The 18,507-nt window shown below is 36.5% G+C and overlaps 2 protein-coding genes and 1 long non-coding RNA gene across 6 annotated transcripts; 2 read left to right on the forward strand and 1 right to left on the reverse strand.

The window, feature by feature from the left end:
* Positions 1–3,779: 3,779 nt before the first annotated feature.
* On the forward strand, positions 3,780–8,125 carry LOC107803348 (pentatricopeptide repeat-containing protein At3g53360, mitochondrial-like). Its single transcript, XM_016627045.2, has 2 exons — positions 3,780–4,072; positions 4,216–8,125. Exon 2 carries the CDS (start codon positions 4,345–4,347, stop codon positions 6,598–6,600), a length of 2,256 nt encoding a protein of 751 aa, XP_016482531.1. The 5' UTR covers positions 3,780–4,072; positions 4,216–4,344; the 3' UTR covers positions 6,601–8,125.
* Positions 8,126–8,453: 328 nt separating this feature from the next.
* Positions 8,454–16,058, reverse strand: LOC107803347 (kinesin-like protein KIN-5D). Of its 4 annotated transcripts, none has more exons than XM_075222651.1 (23): positions 15,790–16,058; positions 15,364–15,533; positions 14,275–14,404; positions 14,004–14,162; positions 13,249–13,725; positions 12,668–12,765; positions 12,422–12,578; positions 12,272–12,341; positions 12,116–12,192; positions 11,967–12,020; positions 11,799–11,879; positions 11,583–11,694; positions 11,319–11,405; positions 11,110–11,240; positions 10,819–10,980; positions 10,630–10,737; positions 10,385–10,543; positions 10,224–10,307; positions 9,837–10,042; positions 9,635–9,736; positions 9,443–9,552; positions 9,197–9,348; positions 8,454–8,783 (listed from the first exon to the last, which is right to left on the reverse strand). In XM_075222651.1, exons 2-23 carry the CDS (start codon positions 15,510–15,512, stop codon positions 8,634–8,636), a joined length of 3,015 nt encoding a protein of 1,004 aa, XP_075078752.1. In that variant the 5' UTR covers positions 15,513–15,533; positions 15,790–16,058; the 3' UTR covers positions 8,454–8,633. The 4 variants fall into 4 exon arrangements, with proteins under 4 accessions (XP_075078752.1, XP_075078751.1, XP_016482530.1 ...); XM_075222650.1 differs by having other exon boundaries at positions 11,065–11,240; positions 15,364–15,529; positions 15,790–16,056; XM_016627044.2 differs by having other exon boundaries at positions 11,065–11,240; positions 15,790–16,055.
* Positions 11,284–12,894, forward strand: LOC107803349 (uncharacterized). Its single transcript, XR_001652003.2, has 4 exons — positions 11,284–11,419; positions 11,511–11,955; positions 12,076–12,153; positions 12,687–12,894. It is a non-coding gene; the product is annotated as an uncharacterized LOC107803349 (long non-coding RNA).
* Positions 16,059–18,507: the final 2,449 nt, after the last annotated feature.

Genomic DNA, 18,507 nt, shown 5'->3' on the forward strand with positions numbered 1-18,507 from the left:
TATTTGCAATGATCCAAGTTCCGACAAATTTCGTATCTCCAGAAATGTTGTTTTCTTTGAGAATCAATATTTCTTTCCTACTCATGTTGAGTCATCTTATGTTTCTCCTCTTCTTCCTACTTTTGAGGATTTGTCATTTTCTTCTAAGCGGTTCAAACCCGGATATGTGTATGAACAACGTCGCCCAACTTTACCCCATTGCAAAACTGATCCGCCACCTGAGACTGCTCCACAATCAGAATATGAGATATCTTCAAGGCCTGCTCCTTTTGAGCCTACTCGGTGATCTACCATAGAACGAAATACTCCTAATTGGTATGGTTTTTCCTCTACTTTATCCACTATTTCTGTTCCAACTTGTTACTCACAAGCTTTCAAGCATGAATGTTGGCAGAAAGCAATGGAGGAAGAACTTTTGGCTCTTAAAGAAAATAACATATGGGACATTGTTTCATGTCCTTCAAATGTCCATCCAATTGGATGTAAATGGATTTATTCAATTAAACTTCATTCTGATGGAACTCTAGATCGGTACAAAGCTCGCTTGGTTGTTCTTGGTAACAAACAGGAGTATGGTGTGGATTATGAGGAGACTTTTGCACCAATAGCAAAAATGACTACGGTGCGAACTATTATTGCCATTGCTGCCTCACAGAATTGGCCTCTTCATCAAATGGATGTAAAAAAGGCTTTTCATGGTGATCTGAAAGAAGATATTTATATGAAACCTCCACATGGTTTGTTTTCATCACCTACATCAAATGTTTGCAAGTTGAAGCGGTCTTTGTATGGATTAAAACAAGCTCCCAGAGCTTGGTTTGACAAGTTTCAATCTACTTTGCTTCACTTCTCTTTTGAACAAAGTGAATATGACTCATCTTTGTTTCTTCGGAAAACGTCTACAAGTTGTGTTCTTTTTCTGGTATATGTGGATGGCATCATTATAACAGGAACTGATTCTTTATTAATCGCTAGCCTCCAACAGAAGCTTAAGGATTCTTTTCACATGAAAGATCTTGGTACTCTAACATATTTCTTGGGGTTGGAAGTTCATTATAATTCTTTAGGTGTGTTCTTAAACCAGCACAAATATACTCAGGATTTGATTGCTTTGTCTGGTCTTCAAGAATCTTCCTCTGTTGATACTCCATTGGAATTGAATGTAAAGTATCATCGCGATGAAGGGGATCTTCTTCCTGATCCAACTTTATTTCGACAACTAGTTGGGAGCCTAAATTATCTTACTATTACTCGGCCTGATATCTCTTTTGTAGTTCAACAAGTCAGTCAATTTATGCAGACTCCCCGTCATCTACATTTGGTGGCAGTTCGTCGCATCATTCGATATCTCTCAGGAACATCAACTCGTGGATTATTCTTTCCTAGTGGTTCTCATATTCAGCTTAATGCATTTAGTGATTCTGATTGGGCTGGATGTCCTGATACTTGCCGCTCCGTCACGGAATGGTGCATGTTTCTCGGAGATTCTTTGATATCTTGGAAGAGCAAGAAGCAAGATCGTGTTTCAAAATCTTCAACGGAGTCTGAATATCGAGCAATGTCGACTGCTTGCTCCGAAATTATTTGGCTTCGTGGTATACTTGCAGAAATTGGATTTCCTCAATCTAGTCCTACTCCTCTCCATGCTAATAACACAAGTGCCATTCAGATTGCAACCAATCCAGTTTATCACGAAAGAACCAAGCATATTGAAGTGGACTGTCATTCTATAAGAGAAGTTGTAGATAGAAGAGTCATTACTTTTCCATATGTATCCAGTGATCTTCAAATAGCTGATGTGTTTACAAAATTAATGGCACGACAACATCATCAGTTTCTAGTAGGCAAAATGATGCTTTTTGATCCACCAGCATCAATTTGAGGGGGGATGTTAGCATAATGAACAGATTGTAGAATATCATATTGTAGAATATCTACATTAATATATTCTCGATATGGTGAATATATGGGATATTATTAGGAATATTCTACATTTAGTGTAGAATGTTGTGTAGCATTAGTTATAGAATATATGAAGAATATTTTGCAGGATTTACATTTAGTGTAGGATATTTTACTTCCTTCCATCTCTTGTTTCTCTTGTGTATAAATACCAATGTATCTGATGTATTTGAATCAAGTAATTGGGATAGTCATTCTTCAGTTTCTCTCATGCTTTCTCTGTTCTTGACACTTTGAACTTAATATTACATAATAAAATTTTAAGTTTGTTCTATAATCAAATTAACAAATACTAATACCAAAAATAAATTTTGAATACATATTATTACACAAAAAATCGAATATATATTGTCAAGGAGAAATTTACCCAAACACACAAAAACACAGAGATATGTGGAAGTTTTCCGTAGTTCGTGATTACATGCACACAATCAATGTTTTAAAAGGCGGGGGCGTGAGGCGAGGCGTTTTACCTCTGACGAGGCAAGGCGTAAAACTTGAGACATGGGGCGTAAGTCCCACAGATCTTCAAATTTTATAAATTTTAAGGATTTTAAGATAGAACAAAATAAAAAATAAATATAAAATTACATTAAAATCATAAATTATAGCAAATAATCTATTTAAAATATTTATGAATTATAATTCAACTATGAATAATATGAAAAGTATGACATATATCATAATATGCAAATTAGCTGCAACGTCGTTATAACTCAAACATCAAAAGTAATGTATTCGATATGAAATCTTATACGTATCTCTTAAGGAATATTGAATCTTGAAAGTATTTCGATATTATAATTTGATATATTTTTTTAAAAAAATACTCCTTTTATTTAATATGCTTTTTATTTAAAAGAGAATTTATATAATAACATAATTCACAATTTAAATATGATTCTCTAGCATCATTTATTTTCAAGTTTCAGCAACTTAATAAAGTGACACATAATAATAACATGATAATTAATTATTTTTAAATAGTTACTAGCTAATACTGAGCTATTAAATTAGTAAGTATTGTATCTCGTAAATATAAAAAAATAATATTTTAAAAAATAATTATAAAATAATTATGGACTATTATATAATAAAGAATAAAAGTTAATAAATAAATACTTTTTAAATAAAATATTTATTTAAAATTTACTATCACAACATTCTTAGTGGATAACGTGTAATAATTTTTATTTTGATTATGACATAAAATACTCTCAACTTAATGATTTATGATTAAAAAAAATAATTTTGAATAGTCAACGATTTATTAAAAAAATTTGAAGATTTACAAGGTTAGTTACGTATAATTGCATAAAGTTCTATTAGGCGAGTCTTGTACACTAGGCATTGCGAGGCGTAAGCCCGACGGCCGAGGCGTAAGTCTCGCGAAACTAAACCCCACACATAAGCCCAGGGGCATTGTACGAGTGCTCCGCCATGGGGCAAGCCCGAACGAGTCCCAATTCTGCCTTTTAAAAGAGAGCACACAATTGATTAAGAGGGAGTTTGTCTAAGCTTATAAGCTGGTCAAACTGAATTATAAGTACTTTTTGACTTATATACGCGTTTGGTAAAATTAAAGGTGCTTATAAGTTAAGTGCTTATAAGCCAAAAGCCATAAGTTGGTCTCCCAACTTATCAAATTTCAGCTTATAAGCACTTTAAATTTGACCAAAATATTTACTATTTTATCCCTAAAATACTTCTTTTTAAAAATAAAACTCTTCATATATCCAGTTCTTCAATTGCTTATTATTAATTTCAGCACTTTTATCCAAACACATAATTACTTAATTTTTAAAACAGCTATGAGCTGCTCTAAATCAACTAAGCCAAACGCTAAAAAATTAGTTAGAACTTACTGTTTTGCGGATAATCTTCTGCGATTTTATGGTGAAATAGGAGGAGAAAGCGGAGCGTAGGGCATGGAGAAAGCTGAGCGTAGGGCGTTTATGGAGATAGCTGAGCACGTTTACGAAGGTTGGACTTATTATAAGTCTAGCGCAGGGGTATTTTCGTCCGATCAAGTAACCCGACATTTGGCCCGCCAATTTAAACGACGTCGGAGTAACTGTATCTGGTTCTCCGTCGAATCTCTTCTCCGGCGGTCAGAAGTTGTTCTTCATTACGTGAAAGATACATTTTATAGCAGAATTTTTTTTTTGGCTCTTGTTAGAAGTGCTTTTCACTCTAAAACAAGCAAATTGTCTTGTGAGGTTCATATATTTCATTTTCTATTTGCTTTTGCAGAATGAAAATATTCGAATCAAGTGGCGAATGAAGCGGAGTGGATACAGAGGATTGCAACTAGGTCGGGATTGAGGTGTAGTTGAATGACTGATTGATCATTGTCCAATTGCTTCTTCAAATTATTTCACAATGATGAAAAGGTTAGGATCAATCCGGAGCTATGTCAATCACAGCATACATACTTCTTTCAACAATGAACAGTCAAGTAATGATCATATAATCTTCTTATGTAAGCAAAAGTTGTTTAAACGAGCTCTAGAGACATTCGAGTTGTTACAAAGGAACACATCTTTCAGTTTGTATCCAAGCACGTATGCTCAGCTAGTATCCGCGTGCTCGTCTCTTAGATCCCTGCAGTATGCAAGAAAAGTTCATAATCATATATTATCATCCAATTATCAACCAGACATGATTTTTCAAAATCATTTATTGAATATGTATGGTAAATGTGGGTCATTGAGCGATGCTAGAAAGATGTTCGATGAAATGCTTGAACGAAATTTGGTCTCTTGGACTTCGATAATTGCTGGGTACTCGCAAAACGGTCAGGAGAAGGAAGCTGTAGATCTTTACTTTCGAATGCGACAGTGTGGTCTTATACCGGACCAGTTTACGTTTGGGAGCGTAATCAAAGCGTGCTCGTATATGAATCAGGTGGAGTTAGGGAAGCTGTTGCACGGGCATGTCATTAAATCAGAACCTGGTTCCCACCTTATTGCTCAGAATGCATTGATTGCGATGTATACAAAGTTTAGTCGAATTAATGAGGCATTGGCAGTGTTCTTGCGTATTAAATCGAAGGATTTGATTTCATGGAGCTCAATGGTTGCTGGATATTCACAGCTTGGCTATGAATTAGAAGCTCTGTCTTGCTTCAGGGAGATGCTTGGTCGGGGAATCTACAAACTGAATGAATTCATTTTTGGAAGCGTCTTTAGTGCCTGTAGAAGTCTTGCACAAGCAGAATATGGAAGACAAATACATGGTTTAAGCATAAAATTTGGGCTCAGTTTTGATGCTTTTGTTGGTTGTGCTGTTACTGACATGTATGCCAGATGTGGATGGTTGCGTTCTGCAAGAACTGCATTCTACCAAATAGGAAACCCGGATCTTGTATCCTGGAATGCTCTGATTGCGGGATTTGCATACGGAGGTGATCCCGAGGAAGCTATATCTCTCTTTTCTCAAATGAGAACTTTGAGGTTGACCCCAGATGATGTCACAGTTCGTTCTTTACTTTGTGCCTTTGTAAGTCCATCTGCTCTGTTTCTAGGAAAGCAAGTGCACTGCTATGTTATCAAGAGTGGCTTTGATTTAGAGATTTCCGTCTCTAATACATTACTTTCAACGTATGCCAACTGTTCAGATCTTCCGGATGCATATAAAATATTCAATGAGATACAAAACAAGGCAGATTTAGTCTCGTGGAACGCCATTCTTACCGCTTTTCTACAACAGAGTGAGTCTGGAGAAGTCTTCTCATTATTTAAAATGATGCTTCTTTCTTCTAATAAGCCTGATCATATTACATTAGTTAATATGCTTGGGGCTTCTGGAAAAGTAGCCTCTTTGGAAGTAGGAGACCAGGTTTGTTGCTATGCCATGAAAAATGGGCTAAGTGAAGATATATGCGTCATGAATGCTTTAATTGACATGTATGTGAAATGTGGAAATATGACAAGCTCTAGGAAGCTCTTCGATAGTATGAAGAACCCTGATGCGGTCTCATGGAGCAGTTTAATAGTGGGGTATGCTCAGTTTGGATACGGAGAAGAAGCTCTAGATCTCTTCCAGAAGATGAGATATTTAGCTGTCAAGCCAAACCAAGTTACCTTCGTCGGTGTTTTGACTGCTTGTAGTCATGTTGGACGAGTCAAAGAAGGGTGGCAGTTGTTCAGAGCCATGGAAACGGAGTTTGGTATTGTACCGACTAGAGAGCATTGTTGCTGTGTGGTTGACATGCTTGCCCGTGCTGGCTGCATAGAAGAAGCAGAAGCTTTTATCAATCAAATGGAACTTGATCCTGATATTGTGATGTGGAAAACTTTGTTAGCTGCTTGCAAAACACGTAACAATCTTGATGTGGGCAAACGAGCCGCAGAGAAAATTTTGGAGATTGATCCCTCGAATTCTGCTGCGCATGTGTTACTCTGTAACATTTTTGCTTCTACTGGAAGTTGGAAGGATGTTGCATCACTGAGGGGTCTGATGAGACAAAAAGGTGTCAAAAAGGTTCCAGGTCAAAGCTGGATTGAAGTCAAGGACCGGATCCATGTCTTCTTGGCTGAGGACTGTATGCACCCAAAAAGGGACAGAATATACTCCATGCTAGATGAACTGTGGCTACAGATGCTGGATGATGACTATTTGCCCCTTCATATTTAAGTTTTAGGAGTAAAACATTTGGATGAGATGAGTAATGGATATACACTTCTTGCAATGTCCACATTGTGGAGTTGCACCCTTACAAAACCACATTTTACTTATGCAGGTGTTTGAGTTGGTTTTCAAAATAGTAGGAGGTCTGGAAAGTGAAGTTACGAAAAATTTGCGACAAGCTTGACTAGAGAAACAGGGAAGCAGCAAATATTCTTGTGAAATGGTCAAAGCAGTCTGCTGTTTTCCAAAGAACAAGTTGCCATTATTTCATATAGAGTTGTAGTTCAATTATCAGATTGCAGATTAACTGAAGACACCAAGGAAGATGGCTGCCAATTTGGAATAGAGAAAGAGATGAAGATAGCAACAGGGAGAAAAGTGGAATTGCAATCAAACTTTAGAACTTAGATCTCTGGAAATGTAAGATGGCTTTAATGCTTTTAAGGAGTGAATGAATCCTTGTTTAAGGAAGCTATTTACCGCTCCCTCGAGACTTTGGTATTTTAGAAAACCAAGGAGTCACTTCAAGATTTGATCAGTAGAGTTCTGTGAGAGTGTTCACATCAAGAACATCACTAGTAAGAGCAGGGCCTTGCACTGTATGAAGGTCACAGCAAAAGCTAGTCATGGGTAGGTCCACTCCTTTCTCACTAAATGGTCACCATGTTGAGGAAGAAGCATCTCCTGAGGCATCCTTTCAGGCAAAACTCTTGTGAAATTTGTTGAATCTATGCTTACTGACTGAAAAAAAGGCCAAGAGACACTTCCAATATTTGTAGTCTTCCTAGACCACCTAAGGAATTGATGCAGTGTACCACCTTAAGCAACAGATTAAACGAATCACGAGCTGTACGAACTCTCAGAACCATTACTTGATACCCGATAGGGCTGTCTCATATGCAGCCCCCTATGGTTGGAAATCTGTGATTGCTCCTCTATATAGGTATACCAGAAAGGCATCAAGGGAAGGCCATACTCATCGTATTCTCAAGCACAAATGAACAACTCATTACTGTTTGTTAAGAGATGCAGCACCTATGTTGCCTGGAGGTGTAGGAATCAAAGCTGATGTCTTCTCTTTGGCTAGACTCGTAGTTAGTTGTTGTGGTTTGGAGGTTCACTAAATTGTAAGTGAAGCTTTGGACTATTTGCTCTAAGAAAGTGGTTAATGCGTAAATTTTAGAAGAAATTGCGTCTTGGGCCTATTTTCGTGGTCATCCATAAGAAACAGATTTCCAATATGACATCACATGGTCCATAAAGAGTAGGACGAGGGCACTGCGGACTAACTTCAGAAAATTCATTGCAAACAGAAGGATATTATAACTAGTTGCTCAAACTGCTTCGAAGCTTTGGCCTTAGACTGAAACGACCTCAGGTGGCTATCTGGGTTAATGCATGTGCACATATATGACTTGTGAGTTTTTGCCCAACATGTTCTTTGTTTCTGGTGGAAACGGCTCATCAACCTGTGTAAGGATGTTATTATAGATGTAATACATCAGTTCTAGATTTCCAGGACCCTTGTTTACCTCAAAGTATTTCAACTATTTTTTTTTTTTTGATAACCGTTGTGTCCGGACTAACTTACGCGCACCTCAACTAATTACACGGGACACCTGCTGCCTCCCACTAGCAAACAAGTATCAGGTAACTCTATCCACCAAGGCTTGTCTCTGTTGGGAGTTGAACTTGGGACCTCATGGTTCTAACCCACTTCATTGACCACTAGGCCACACCCTTGGGTGCCAAAGTATTTCAACTATAATGGAATGGATACTTACATATTGTAATTTTGTGGTGCATATTATGTGAAGTTTCTAATCAAAGTATTCTAATATGACTATAACACTTCAAAATAAAGAAACATTGATCTTCTGAGGCTCCAAATTCACAAGATGACATGCTTTTTTATCTTTTACTAAAACACTACACATCAACAGATATAAACATCAATTGATCAATCTCTAAATTGGTTATCCTACTTCAAAAGAACATTATTAGTTCAACTCAACATCCTCATGCCCCTCTAGTTGGATTTACATTCTGTTAGCTCGCTTTGCTATTCCATTGCCTTGAAACGACTTGAGTGACTCCTCGAGTAAAGGAGTTCTGAGATTTTTGATAGATTCCCTGCTTGGAACGCTAACTCTTTTCCTCCTCAGAGTTGAGCATGATGGTTCATCAACCTGATTATTGAGAACAAAAGAATATATTGTTAGTATAACACTCATGTCTATAAAATTTCATAGGAAGCAGAAAGGCCTTGGTTGAAGATAGGATGTGAAGAATGGTAAAATAATACTTAAGATTTAAGAAACCTAAAATCTTTTTAATAGATGACCAATGTCATGTTCAGGTATCTCGATGGAAATTCCCAAATGATATTTTCCATCGAAATGGTATTCTTGCCTATTCCAGCAGCCCTCAATACAAGAGTGGCGCTAGAACTTTTTAACGGAAATTTTTCTCTAAATGACGAAGAGAAATTTTTAACTATCTGAAATTATATATTCTACTAGTGATAATGTGTAAGTTGACTGAGTATTAAACTGTTAATGGCAAAAATCATTTACACTTGGATGGTTTTCTGAGCTTTTACCTTGTACTCATCTGTCAATGCTTTTCCTGCATTTTCTGCAATCTCGGATACTTTGGAGGAATGACTGTCTTTCATTTGTTTCATATCCTCAACACAAGGATATATAACTGAATAAATCTTCTCACATTCATTATGATCAAGTTTCAGCAAACCTGCATCAGTTTCAACTGCATGATTCTGTGGTAATAAAACTAGAGAATGTTCTCTTGCAGCATCATAGGAAGAAAAAATTCACAGGCAACATACTTTCCATGGCTGAAAGAAGGTTCCTCTTGGAAATAGCTGTTTCTTCTAGTATAGAAGTCACTGTGGAGGAAAACTGAGTGCTGGTCTTTCCATTTGATTCCATTGCACTCCTGAAGATATGAAGGTAAAAATGGTAAAACGAAATAAGGTTCTTCGATAAGATAGTAATTGATTCATAAAATGATAACTTACTTCATAATGCAATCAATTGAGTTGACATTTCTTGTTTGTCGTCTAAGAAGGGATTCTTGGGCATTTCTCCATCCATCTTCGACCCCCTTTGATTTTGCCAAGCTGAAATTTAAGATGAAAAATTTAATAGCTTTCTCAAGGTATACAATCCAAAAGCAAAATATAATTCTTATAAATGTATATCATCATAAACAAACTCAACCAGCATTCGATGTGCCCTGCTAGGCTACTTTTCCAAAATTCCAATCTAGTTGAATCCTCGATATGTTGGGCTTGTGTGCTTTCAACATAGCTTGTCCATTCTTCATAGGCAGAATTAGTGCAACCTTGTATGTTTGAGAACTCAGCATTTAGATTTCTGGTTTTGATACTAGAGCACTCTCTAAGGCCATTTACTGCTGTTTGAACCTAAAGAAAAGGAAAAATGGAAGTGTTTGATAATATTCTACCTGAAATTCAATGCTTTTAGGAATAAGAAAATCCATGAAAAGGCTTTGATACTAGTATTAAGTTCCATTCACATTATAAATCTTTATGGAACAGCATTCTCAAGCTGTGATGTAGAAGGATGTTATGAAGAAGCACATACCAGCTTTTTCTTCCTAGTATTAGAAGCTGACATAAGCTCTGCAACTTTTTCTATCAGTTGTCGTTCTTCACTTGCAGCCAACTCCTAAAAGAATTAATTCAAAGGGTGAAAAGAGACGAGGATCGATCTCTTCATTTCTAAGGTAAACAGCAAAAAAATACCTCAAACTTCTCTTCAAGGGTGCAGAGTTGCTGATGATTAATTGTTTGCGATTTTTCATCCATTAGTCTCAATTTTGAGATGTATGAATTTAAAGTCTTGAAAAAGTTGAGGAGAACTTCAGAGGTTAATTGAATTCCTTGATATCTTCTTGTTTGATTCTGACAGATGGAGAAAAGATAAACAAAGTTAGCACAAAAGCAACTATATAAAAAAAATAAAAATATCTAGTAGCATGCTTATATACCTGTTGTTCCTTTTGCACAAAAGCATTTATCTTCACCTCAAGTTCCCTTATGTTACCTTGCAGGCCGTTGAGTATAGAATTAACATCGGCAGAAATCTTTGCAAAAAGCTGCACTAGGAATCAGGAAAAATTGAGTGATGAAAGGGTGTAAATTAAGTAACACCGACTGAAGGAAGGATCTTTACTTACATCCATAAAGGAAGAAGAATGCTTTGATACTTCTGAATTGACTTCGCTAAAAGCTAGCTGAGAATTTTCATTAAGTTCTTGGGCCGAAACAGCTAAATTCTGAATATCAGAGCTATACTTGTCTTTCAGCTTCTGGAGCTGAGTCTTTAACTCATCTGTAGCCTGCCGTTAAATTCAAGAAAGATTGGTACTGTTTGCAGGTTGCATATAATGAAAGTACCATATGTCAAAGATTTTTTACTGTACCCTCCTTTTAGTAGCTAAGAAGGATTGGGTATCTTCTAATATTACATTCAATTGCTGCTCTTGTTTGGTTACAGAAACTGCAGTGTTTCTCTTTAAACTTTCAAGCTGCTGAGTTAATCTGTTGCGGAAATTTTGCACGAGAATTTTGTTTCTCTCCTCCCTATTGTTGCTTTTCTCTATTTTATAAGAAACATAAGTTAGAAGAAGAAACTGATGCTAGCCAGATAAAGAACATAAGAAATAGTAAGACGAACCAATTTTGGCGAACAAGGTGGATATCTCTGATTCTGCATTCTCTACTTCAGCTTGAAGCTCAAGTGCTTTATCAGTCATTGCCTTTTCTAAATGACGAGAGGTAACATTTGCAGATTTCAGTACTTTCAAGAATGAACTTTAAGATGCCAATTTGCTATTAATGGACATATCAGTAGTCCTACATGGTGCAGGATTCACGAATACTTTGATTCATCTTTGTATTTCAATGAGATGCTTGGGACACACTTCAGAGTTTAACTCACCAGATTTAATGAGATCAAATACCAGATGATCCTTCTCTTGAACCGTCTCTTTCGCTCGACTATTTTGAGCTTCTAGATCATTGAAAGCTTGTTCAGCTTCCTTGAGTTCTCTCTGCCATAAAACAGAGGCTGGAAAGTTTAGTTATCTTCAACTTTCTAGCTATCTTAATTTAAAAAAAGAGACTTGGGAAGTAACTTGTTCAAGTAACATTCCACCTGAGTTCTCTCAAGTTCTTCGGTTAAATTTGCTGTCAGTTGTCGCTGATAATCATAAAGATCCTGAAGCTCTCTCAGTTTCTGCTCAGAAACTGTGACTTCTCAATGATCTTGGAATAAATTAGGACTTGCATAAGCTGCCTACACGACAGACCAGGTGATACTTACCTTGTTTTTGGACTCTAAATCAAGTTCTGTGAACTTCAGTCTCTCAACTATTGCCTAAAAGGGGAAAAAGAAAAGCATTTTAGCAATTAACTTTGTTCCTATTTTACAGATCAAGAGTTGCACTCCAGAAATATTGATGGGAAAAGCACCTTGTGAGCTGCCTCTTCACTCAAGTAGCGGTCTTGTGGTATGTAGATTCCATTCTTCTCCCTCGTTGCGTGTAATTCTACAGAGCAAAGAAGAATGTCTACTGTTATAACACCATATAAATTAATTAATTCTCAAAGTATAGATCTCATTATAACCTTGCTTTAGGCGGTCCATCTCCACATACAGATCTGTGATTAGTGCAGATTTGGTCACCTTCCGATTGACCTGGAAATAGTACTTGAGGATGAAATTTGTGGTGGATAAAATTGTTCGAAAGCAAATTTTTAAAGAATAAAATGAACAACCTCTGGCCTGTTTTTAATTTGCTTGGCACGATTAGCATATTCAAGAGTACTGAGAGTCTCTTCCAAGCACTGAATGGATGGTGAAACTGTGGCAATTATGCATGTCTTTGTTTTTCCTCCTAATGAATCCCTCAGTAACCTTGTCAATTTGCTATCTCTGATATCCAAACACTCATTTTTCAACAGTTGCTTCTGTATTAAAACATCTATTGGAATGTTTATATAATGATTAAACTAGTTTTATACCTGTATGGAACATGTCCAGAATGATCAACCAAAGCATTGATGACTCTGCCCAAAGTAAGCAAGCTCTTATTTATCTCACCAGCCTCTCTTGCTCTTCCCTGGATTTTAGAGAAGTAAATTCCATTACAACCCTCAATTATCACTGTAATAAAACGAATAATTTTACTTAAATACGTTGTATTAAGAATTTTTACACTTCCAGTGTAATTTAACTTATTATAGTTGGTTGTCTGCTTTATTATTTATGTAACTTGTTCCACTTGTAATGGGCAGTTACTTGTAGTTACAGGTGACCTGGTAGTGTATTTCTTTTACACTGTCAGTCTATAGAAGTTAAGGTTGTCTCGGAGACTTTTAGGTCACTGGTTCCAGCTGTGGAATCAGCCAATGATGTTTGCATTAGGGTAGGCTGCCTACATGTGCGGCCCTTCCCTGGACCCTACGTGAACGCGGGATGCTTCGTGCACTAGGATCCCCTTTTTAGCCTATAGAAGTTAAACTCATAAGTGAAATAAGTAAAATAACTATTTTTAATAATTCTGAGGAGATTATTGACGGGAGAAGCTCCATTAGTGTTGTACCTCTTTCGCTCCCGAGCGTAAAATGTTCTCAGATCCTGCTAGGTCAACAAGATTTAGTTTTCCACACTTTATCAGTTCTAGTCCCTCAGGCGTGCATTCCTTAACTTGTAAGGTGATGGAAAATATTGAATGAGACCTATTGCTTTGTTTATTAAGAAGCGTCTCAGCTGTATGCTTATTAGCAGAGCCTTTCTCCAAAATTTTGTATATTTCATCTGCCGTTGACACTGCCACCTCTTCTAGGCCTCTTATGAAAACTGCACCTTTTCCATCTTCCATAAGGGCTAATGGCTTTCTCGGCTTCTCTTCTATCGATTTTGATTCCTCATCCAGCGAAAGAAGATCTGTTATTTCCTCATTGTAAATCTCTATATATGCAACTTTCATAGTGTACTCTGCCTTTTGGCACTCCAAAATGTCAAAAATTTGTTGGACTGCTCTTGGGATTACTCCAGCATTCTTGTGAAACTCCCCATTCTACAAGCATTAACATTGAAAAGGATATAAAAAACGATAAGCCAACAAAATGACAGTTACATTCGAGGGAGTTAGCCCGGTGTACAAAGCTCCCGCTATGCGCGGGGTCTGGAGAAGGGCCGGACCACAAGGGTTTCTTGTATGCAGTCTTACCCTGCATTTCTGCAAGAGGCTATTTCCACGGCTCAAACCCGTGACCTCCTGGTCACATGGAAACAACTTTACCAGTTACATTTGAAGGGGAAAACAAAATAAAAGAAGAGAGAATCAGAGAAAACCTTCTCTTTAATTGCTTCCCCTTCCATTGTGTAAGTTTTTCCTGTTCCGGTTTGGCCATAAGCAAAAATAGTACAAGTATATCCCTCGACAGCTTCATTAACTAGAGGAGCGACAGAATGATCATAGAAGTCCTTTTGCTGAGATGATGGACCACAAACCTAACAAATATTGTGGCATCAAAGGGGTTCAAATATACATAACTACACACATTTTCATAGTGATGTATAAGGTAGAAAATAGATTTAAGCATAGACATTATAAGAAGAAAACCTTATCAAAGACAGAGGTTTTGTTTAGTTGCTTAGTAGCTGTGTTCAAAGTTGCAGTAACTTCTTTTTTCAGCTCGTTGCACGAGATCACCGAGGGACCTTTCACCTTCATTTCATCCTCATTTGGAGGCCTGAAACACAAATACATCACTTGCTAGTAAGGCTCAATGGTACTTGATGAGTCGACCCACCTATATGTCTTGCTTTTGCTGTTATATGCTTATAACCTAAGTTGCTCCGACACATCAGTTTAGGTGCCGCACCCGTGTCAACACGACACTAGTATGGTATGGGTATTGAATCTGTACTGGATTTGGTCAAAAAATTTTGAGTACTTTGACCACAACAGACAGAAAAATTTGATACGAGATACAATTTTAATTCCCGAAATTAGAACTAAAATTAAGGTAAATTTGAAGAAAATACCCTACCTTATTTAGGAAATCAATCCTTTACTTTTCTACAACTTGAGAATTAAAAAGAAATCCACACTTTACAAGTTATACGTAAGTAGTCCACAAAATTTCTCATAATTTAGAGATATTTTTATAATTTTATGTTTTTGAATAATTTTTAGCTGGATCCCCGCATTCATATCCGTACTCTGATCCTATCCCCGTATCTTAGAATTTACTTCTTGAAAGATCCGACCTCTAGATCTGCACCCGTATCGGACACCTGCACCTATATCCGAGCAACTTAGCTTCTAACCTCTCAGCAATGAATGATCATGTGAGACAAAATATTTAGTTCAAATTTGTCTGGTAAAAGAACATAGGATTCTTGATTATCCATACCTAACCTGAATACAATTTTTTTAGTATTAAGAAATAAGAACATGTGGAATTCCACATGTGTGAGCTTACTCATATTGACGGTCTCAAGCCTAGATAAAGCAAGAGGGTTGTGGTAAATCGACAATTAGCATAAAGCTAGTTACTCATAATGAATCCTCACAATACAAAATGCACTTTAAATGAAGCGACATATGGACAATGAAGATTCATATAAATGACCCCGACTTGATTGAGATTGAAGCATGTAGTTGTAAGAACATGTAGAATAAGCAATGGCAAGTTTTAGTTCATACCTGCAACGCAATAAAACTTTCACATTTACCCCCTTTTCATCATTTGATCGCGAATCTCTGCATGACTTTTCATTTGACCACAGCGTTTGAGACATCGAAAAAGGAGGTATACTTCCTCTTCGTTGATGATTCGACTTTGGTGTTTCCATTATAAATGCCCTGTTGTCTTCCTTTCAGGTAGAGAAAACAAGGTTAAAACTTCTAAAGTTATGATATCAGAATCTGATATATGGAAAGTACTGTTTATGAAACTTGAGGAATAGTTCAGGATCATCAACTCTACTAAAACTCATGGCTTCAAATTCACAGAACAAAACATGAGAATACATAAAGTGCCCAAGTTTCAAGATAAAAGAACAAATTAGGAAATATAAAGTTACTGTTTTTTAATTTAAAAAATTGTATATATTATATGTTCTTGATTACCTTATGCAGATGGAAACTTGCAGCCGGCTGGCCGGTTGGATGTTAAAAGGTTTTGGATATCTAACACTAGTAAAGTAGTAATTAAAGAAAACAAGATTAAGTTTGAGGTTGAGAATAAAACAAAGAAGGGAAACAGAAAATCTATGGCGTTACACTTGCATAATAAAGACTGTATCTAATTGATGAGCTTTAACAACTTTATTGACGTTTTGTGTCATTAGTCAATGGGACGTTATGAAAAAAAAGACATTAACTTCTGTGTTAGGCTTTGTTTATACAATAAGAAATGGTCATAAATATATGGTGTGTTGCTGAAGTGTGTAGTCATAAAGAGACTGATAACAGTCTAAACTTTTGTCGTTTTGCTCCTTTATTGGTAGCATGGTGTAGCAAATCAATGACGAGTTTAACTTTTATGAACTGACAATTCACAAATTTTTACACGATTAAAGATAAGGTAACTTATAATAATAAGTAAGTTTTTACATAACTCCAAACTTGATAACCTAAAAAGTATAATAGTGTATAAATTCTTTAAATTGTCAATGTATATGAATCCATGCCTAAATAGAGGTCTCTCATCTCAAGCCTGTAATGAAAATTGCCTCTACAGGGTTCATCATCTTAATTAGTAGTAATACTAATATATTAGTCAACTTTATAATTAAAAGGGTTCTTTCTAAAAGCATTAGCTATAGTGCTGACTAAAAGTTATGAGCATCATTGTGATGAACTAATGGTGCTTCAAGTAGTTTAGAAATTATGAGCTAGGAGAAAATTTGGCAATTTGCAGGTACAACAACAACCCAGTGAGTTCTTACAAGTGGGGTATGTGAGGGTAGAGTGTGTAGATCTTACCCCTATCCTAGAGAGTAAAGAGGATGTTTCCGAAAGACGTTATACTCAAGAAAACGAAAAGAGAAAATATTCTATAATTTGCAGGTAATTAATGCATTTCATAGAAATAGAATTTTGACATCTTCTAGAATTTCTGGGTTAAAGTCCCATATACTACCTACTTTGTCAATTCGCACGATGCTCACTAAACAATCTTTTGGTCTTTTAAACCTAAAGAAACTATGTGGATTTGATAGTTTATGGCATAGAAGATAAACTGCCAATAAGCATAAAGAGCAAAAAAAAAAAACAAATTTAGAAAATAAATCTCTTAAAAATTAAGACAATTTTGGAGAAAATGAAAAACGGCCTTTTCCTTAAATTGCAAATTAGCGTTTTTTCCAAAAAAATAAAAAAATACGATAAAGTGTAAGGTATTGTTTGTTTCTGTTTAGATTGTAAAGGTACTAAACAGCTTTCTTGCTTTATTTCTTTTGACACTATTCACTTTCACTATTCACTTTCGGATGATTGAGATCTCATATATTTGAGAATCTCTAAAAGTTATTTCATGTAATTTTTTAAAAAATTCTCCACACTTTCTTTGATTCTGTAATTGGAATACTTCCCATTTTAGCTAATTGTCTATTTCATACACACTATATAATCCAAATATGTTTTCAAGTTTTTCTTTTCCTACAAGATATACAACTTGTTTGGATTGTTATTACATGTCGTTTTATAATGTATCATATTGTATTGTGTTGTACCGTATTTACTGTATTGTTTGATGAATGTATATGGGTAAAAACGGGGGTAATGAACACCCTAATTTCCCGGTGGGGCGAAGAGGCAAAGGCATAACTAAAAGGAATCGAAGTCGAAGAAGGGAGCCTTCACTATCAAGGTCCGAACACAACACCTACCCTCGAAGCCATCGAGATCATGTCCCCGGGACCCGGTCCGTACTCCTAGACCTTGGGAAGCAATGTCAGACGACCGCACACGGTTATCAAAGGACTGTGATATACGCGCCCAACCAGATATCACGGCGTAGATCTCGGCCCATATCAACGACATATCAGTAATTAGCAAGAAGGGGGATTTTTACCTTTCTTAGGATTGCACTTAGGGTAGAACTCCTCTACTGTATAAAGGGGAAGCCTACTATCCAATATACACTTTGTAACACGCATCCCAAGGTAATATACATTTGTTTTCTCTGCTTTTATAAGTTATTCAAAGTTCTTGATTCTGTGATAAGTTCTTCATAAGAATTGGCTCGGAACCGAAGGTAGGCTTCTAGTTAAGCTTTCAACCGAGCTCGGACTCACTATCATCACTGATTTGATAGTTTGTTCTGTATTTTGTTTGCTTATCTAGAGTCATTAATCACTTGTATCGAATTAATCCACATATCCTTAAAACCGCGTATAAATTCAATTGTTATTCATTTTTAAAGGGTAAACAGTTTGGCGCCCACCATGGCGCTAAGGATAATAGTGGTAGTTTGATGCAAATTTCCATAACGCACTATATTTTACGCTTGTTTTTTTTAAGAGTGTAATTTCAGATATGCCTAAGGATGTCAAACTCTCAGCCTGCTCACTTCAACGTTGATATTGAATCTGTCCATCACGGCGAAAACACAAACGAAGCACCTAGCAATGAGGTGCCTCCTGCTGATCCCAACGGAATCCTGATTGCGGACCCAATAGATGCCAACTCGCATGTGGCCATCGACACCAACCTACCTACCGACCCTGAGAACAGCGTCCGTGGAGGAGTCCAACTAACGACTCGATGTACGTCCGAAGGCGAAGGTGACAGGATCAATCTGAGGGTGATCTTCGAAATGTTACAAGTCCGACAGGCAGCGAT

The sequence above is a fragment of the Nicotiana tabacum genome, chromosome 10, assembly GCF_000715075.1.
Source record: "Nicotiana tabacum cultivar K326 chromosome 10, ASM71507v2, whole genome shotgun sequence".
NCBI classification, from domain to species: domain Eukaryota; kingdom Viridiplantae; phylum Streptophyta; class Magnoliopsida; order Solanales; family Solanaceae; genus Nicotiana; species Nicotiana tabacum.

Excerpts from the sequence above, each read along its gene's own strand:
- LOC107803348 (XM_016627045.2), top strand. The coding sequence starts at position 4,345 with ATGATGAAAAGGTTAGGATCAATCCGGAGCTATGTCAATCACAGCATA.
- LOC107803347 (XM_075222650.1), bottom strand. The coding sequence starts at position 15,512 with ATGGAAACACCAAAGTCGAATCATCAACGAAGAGGAAGTATACCTCCT. Across the intron at positions 11,241-11,318 it reads CACCTTGTTCGCCAAAATTG|AGAAAAGCAACAATAGGGAG; the intron begins GTTCGTCTTACT and ends CTTATAAAATAG. Across the intron at positions 8,784-9,196 it reads CATTGACAGATGAGTACAAG|GTTGATGAACCATCATGCTC; the intron begins GTAAAAGCTCAG and ends CTCAATAATCAG.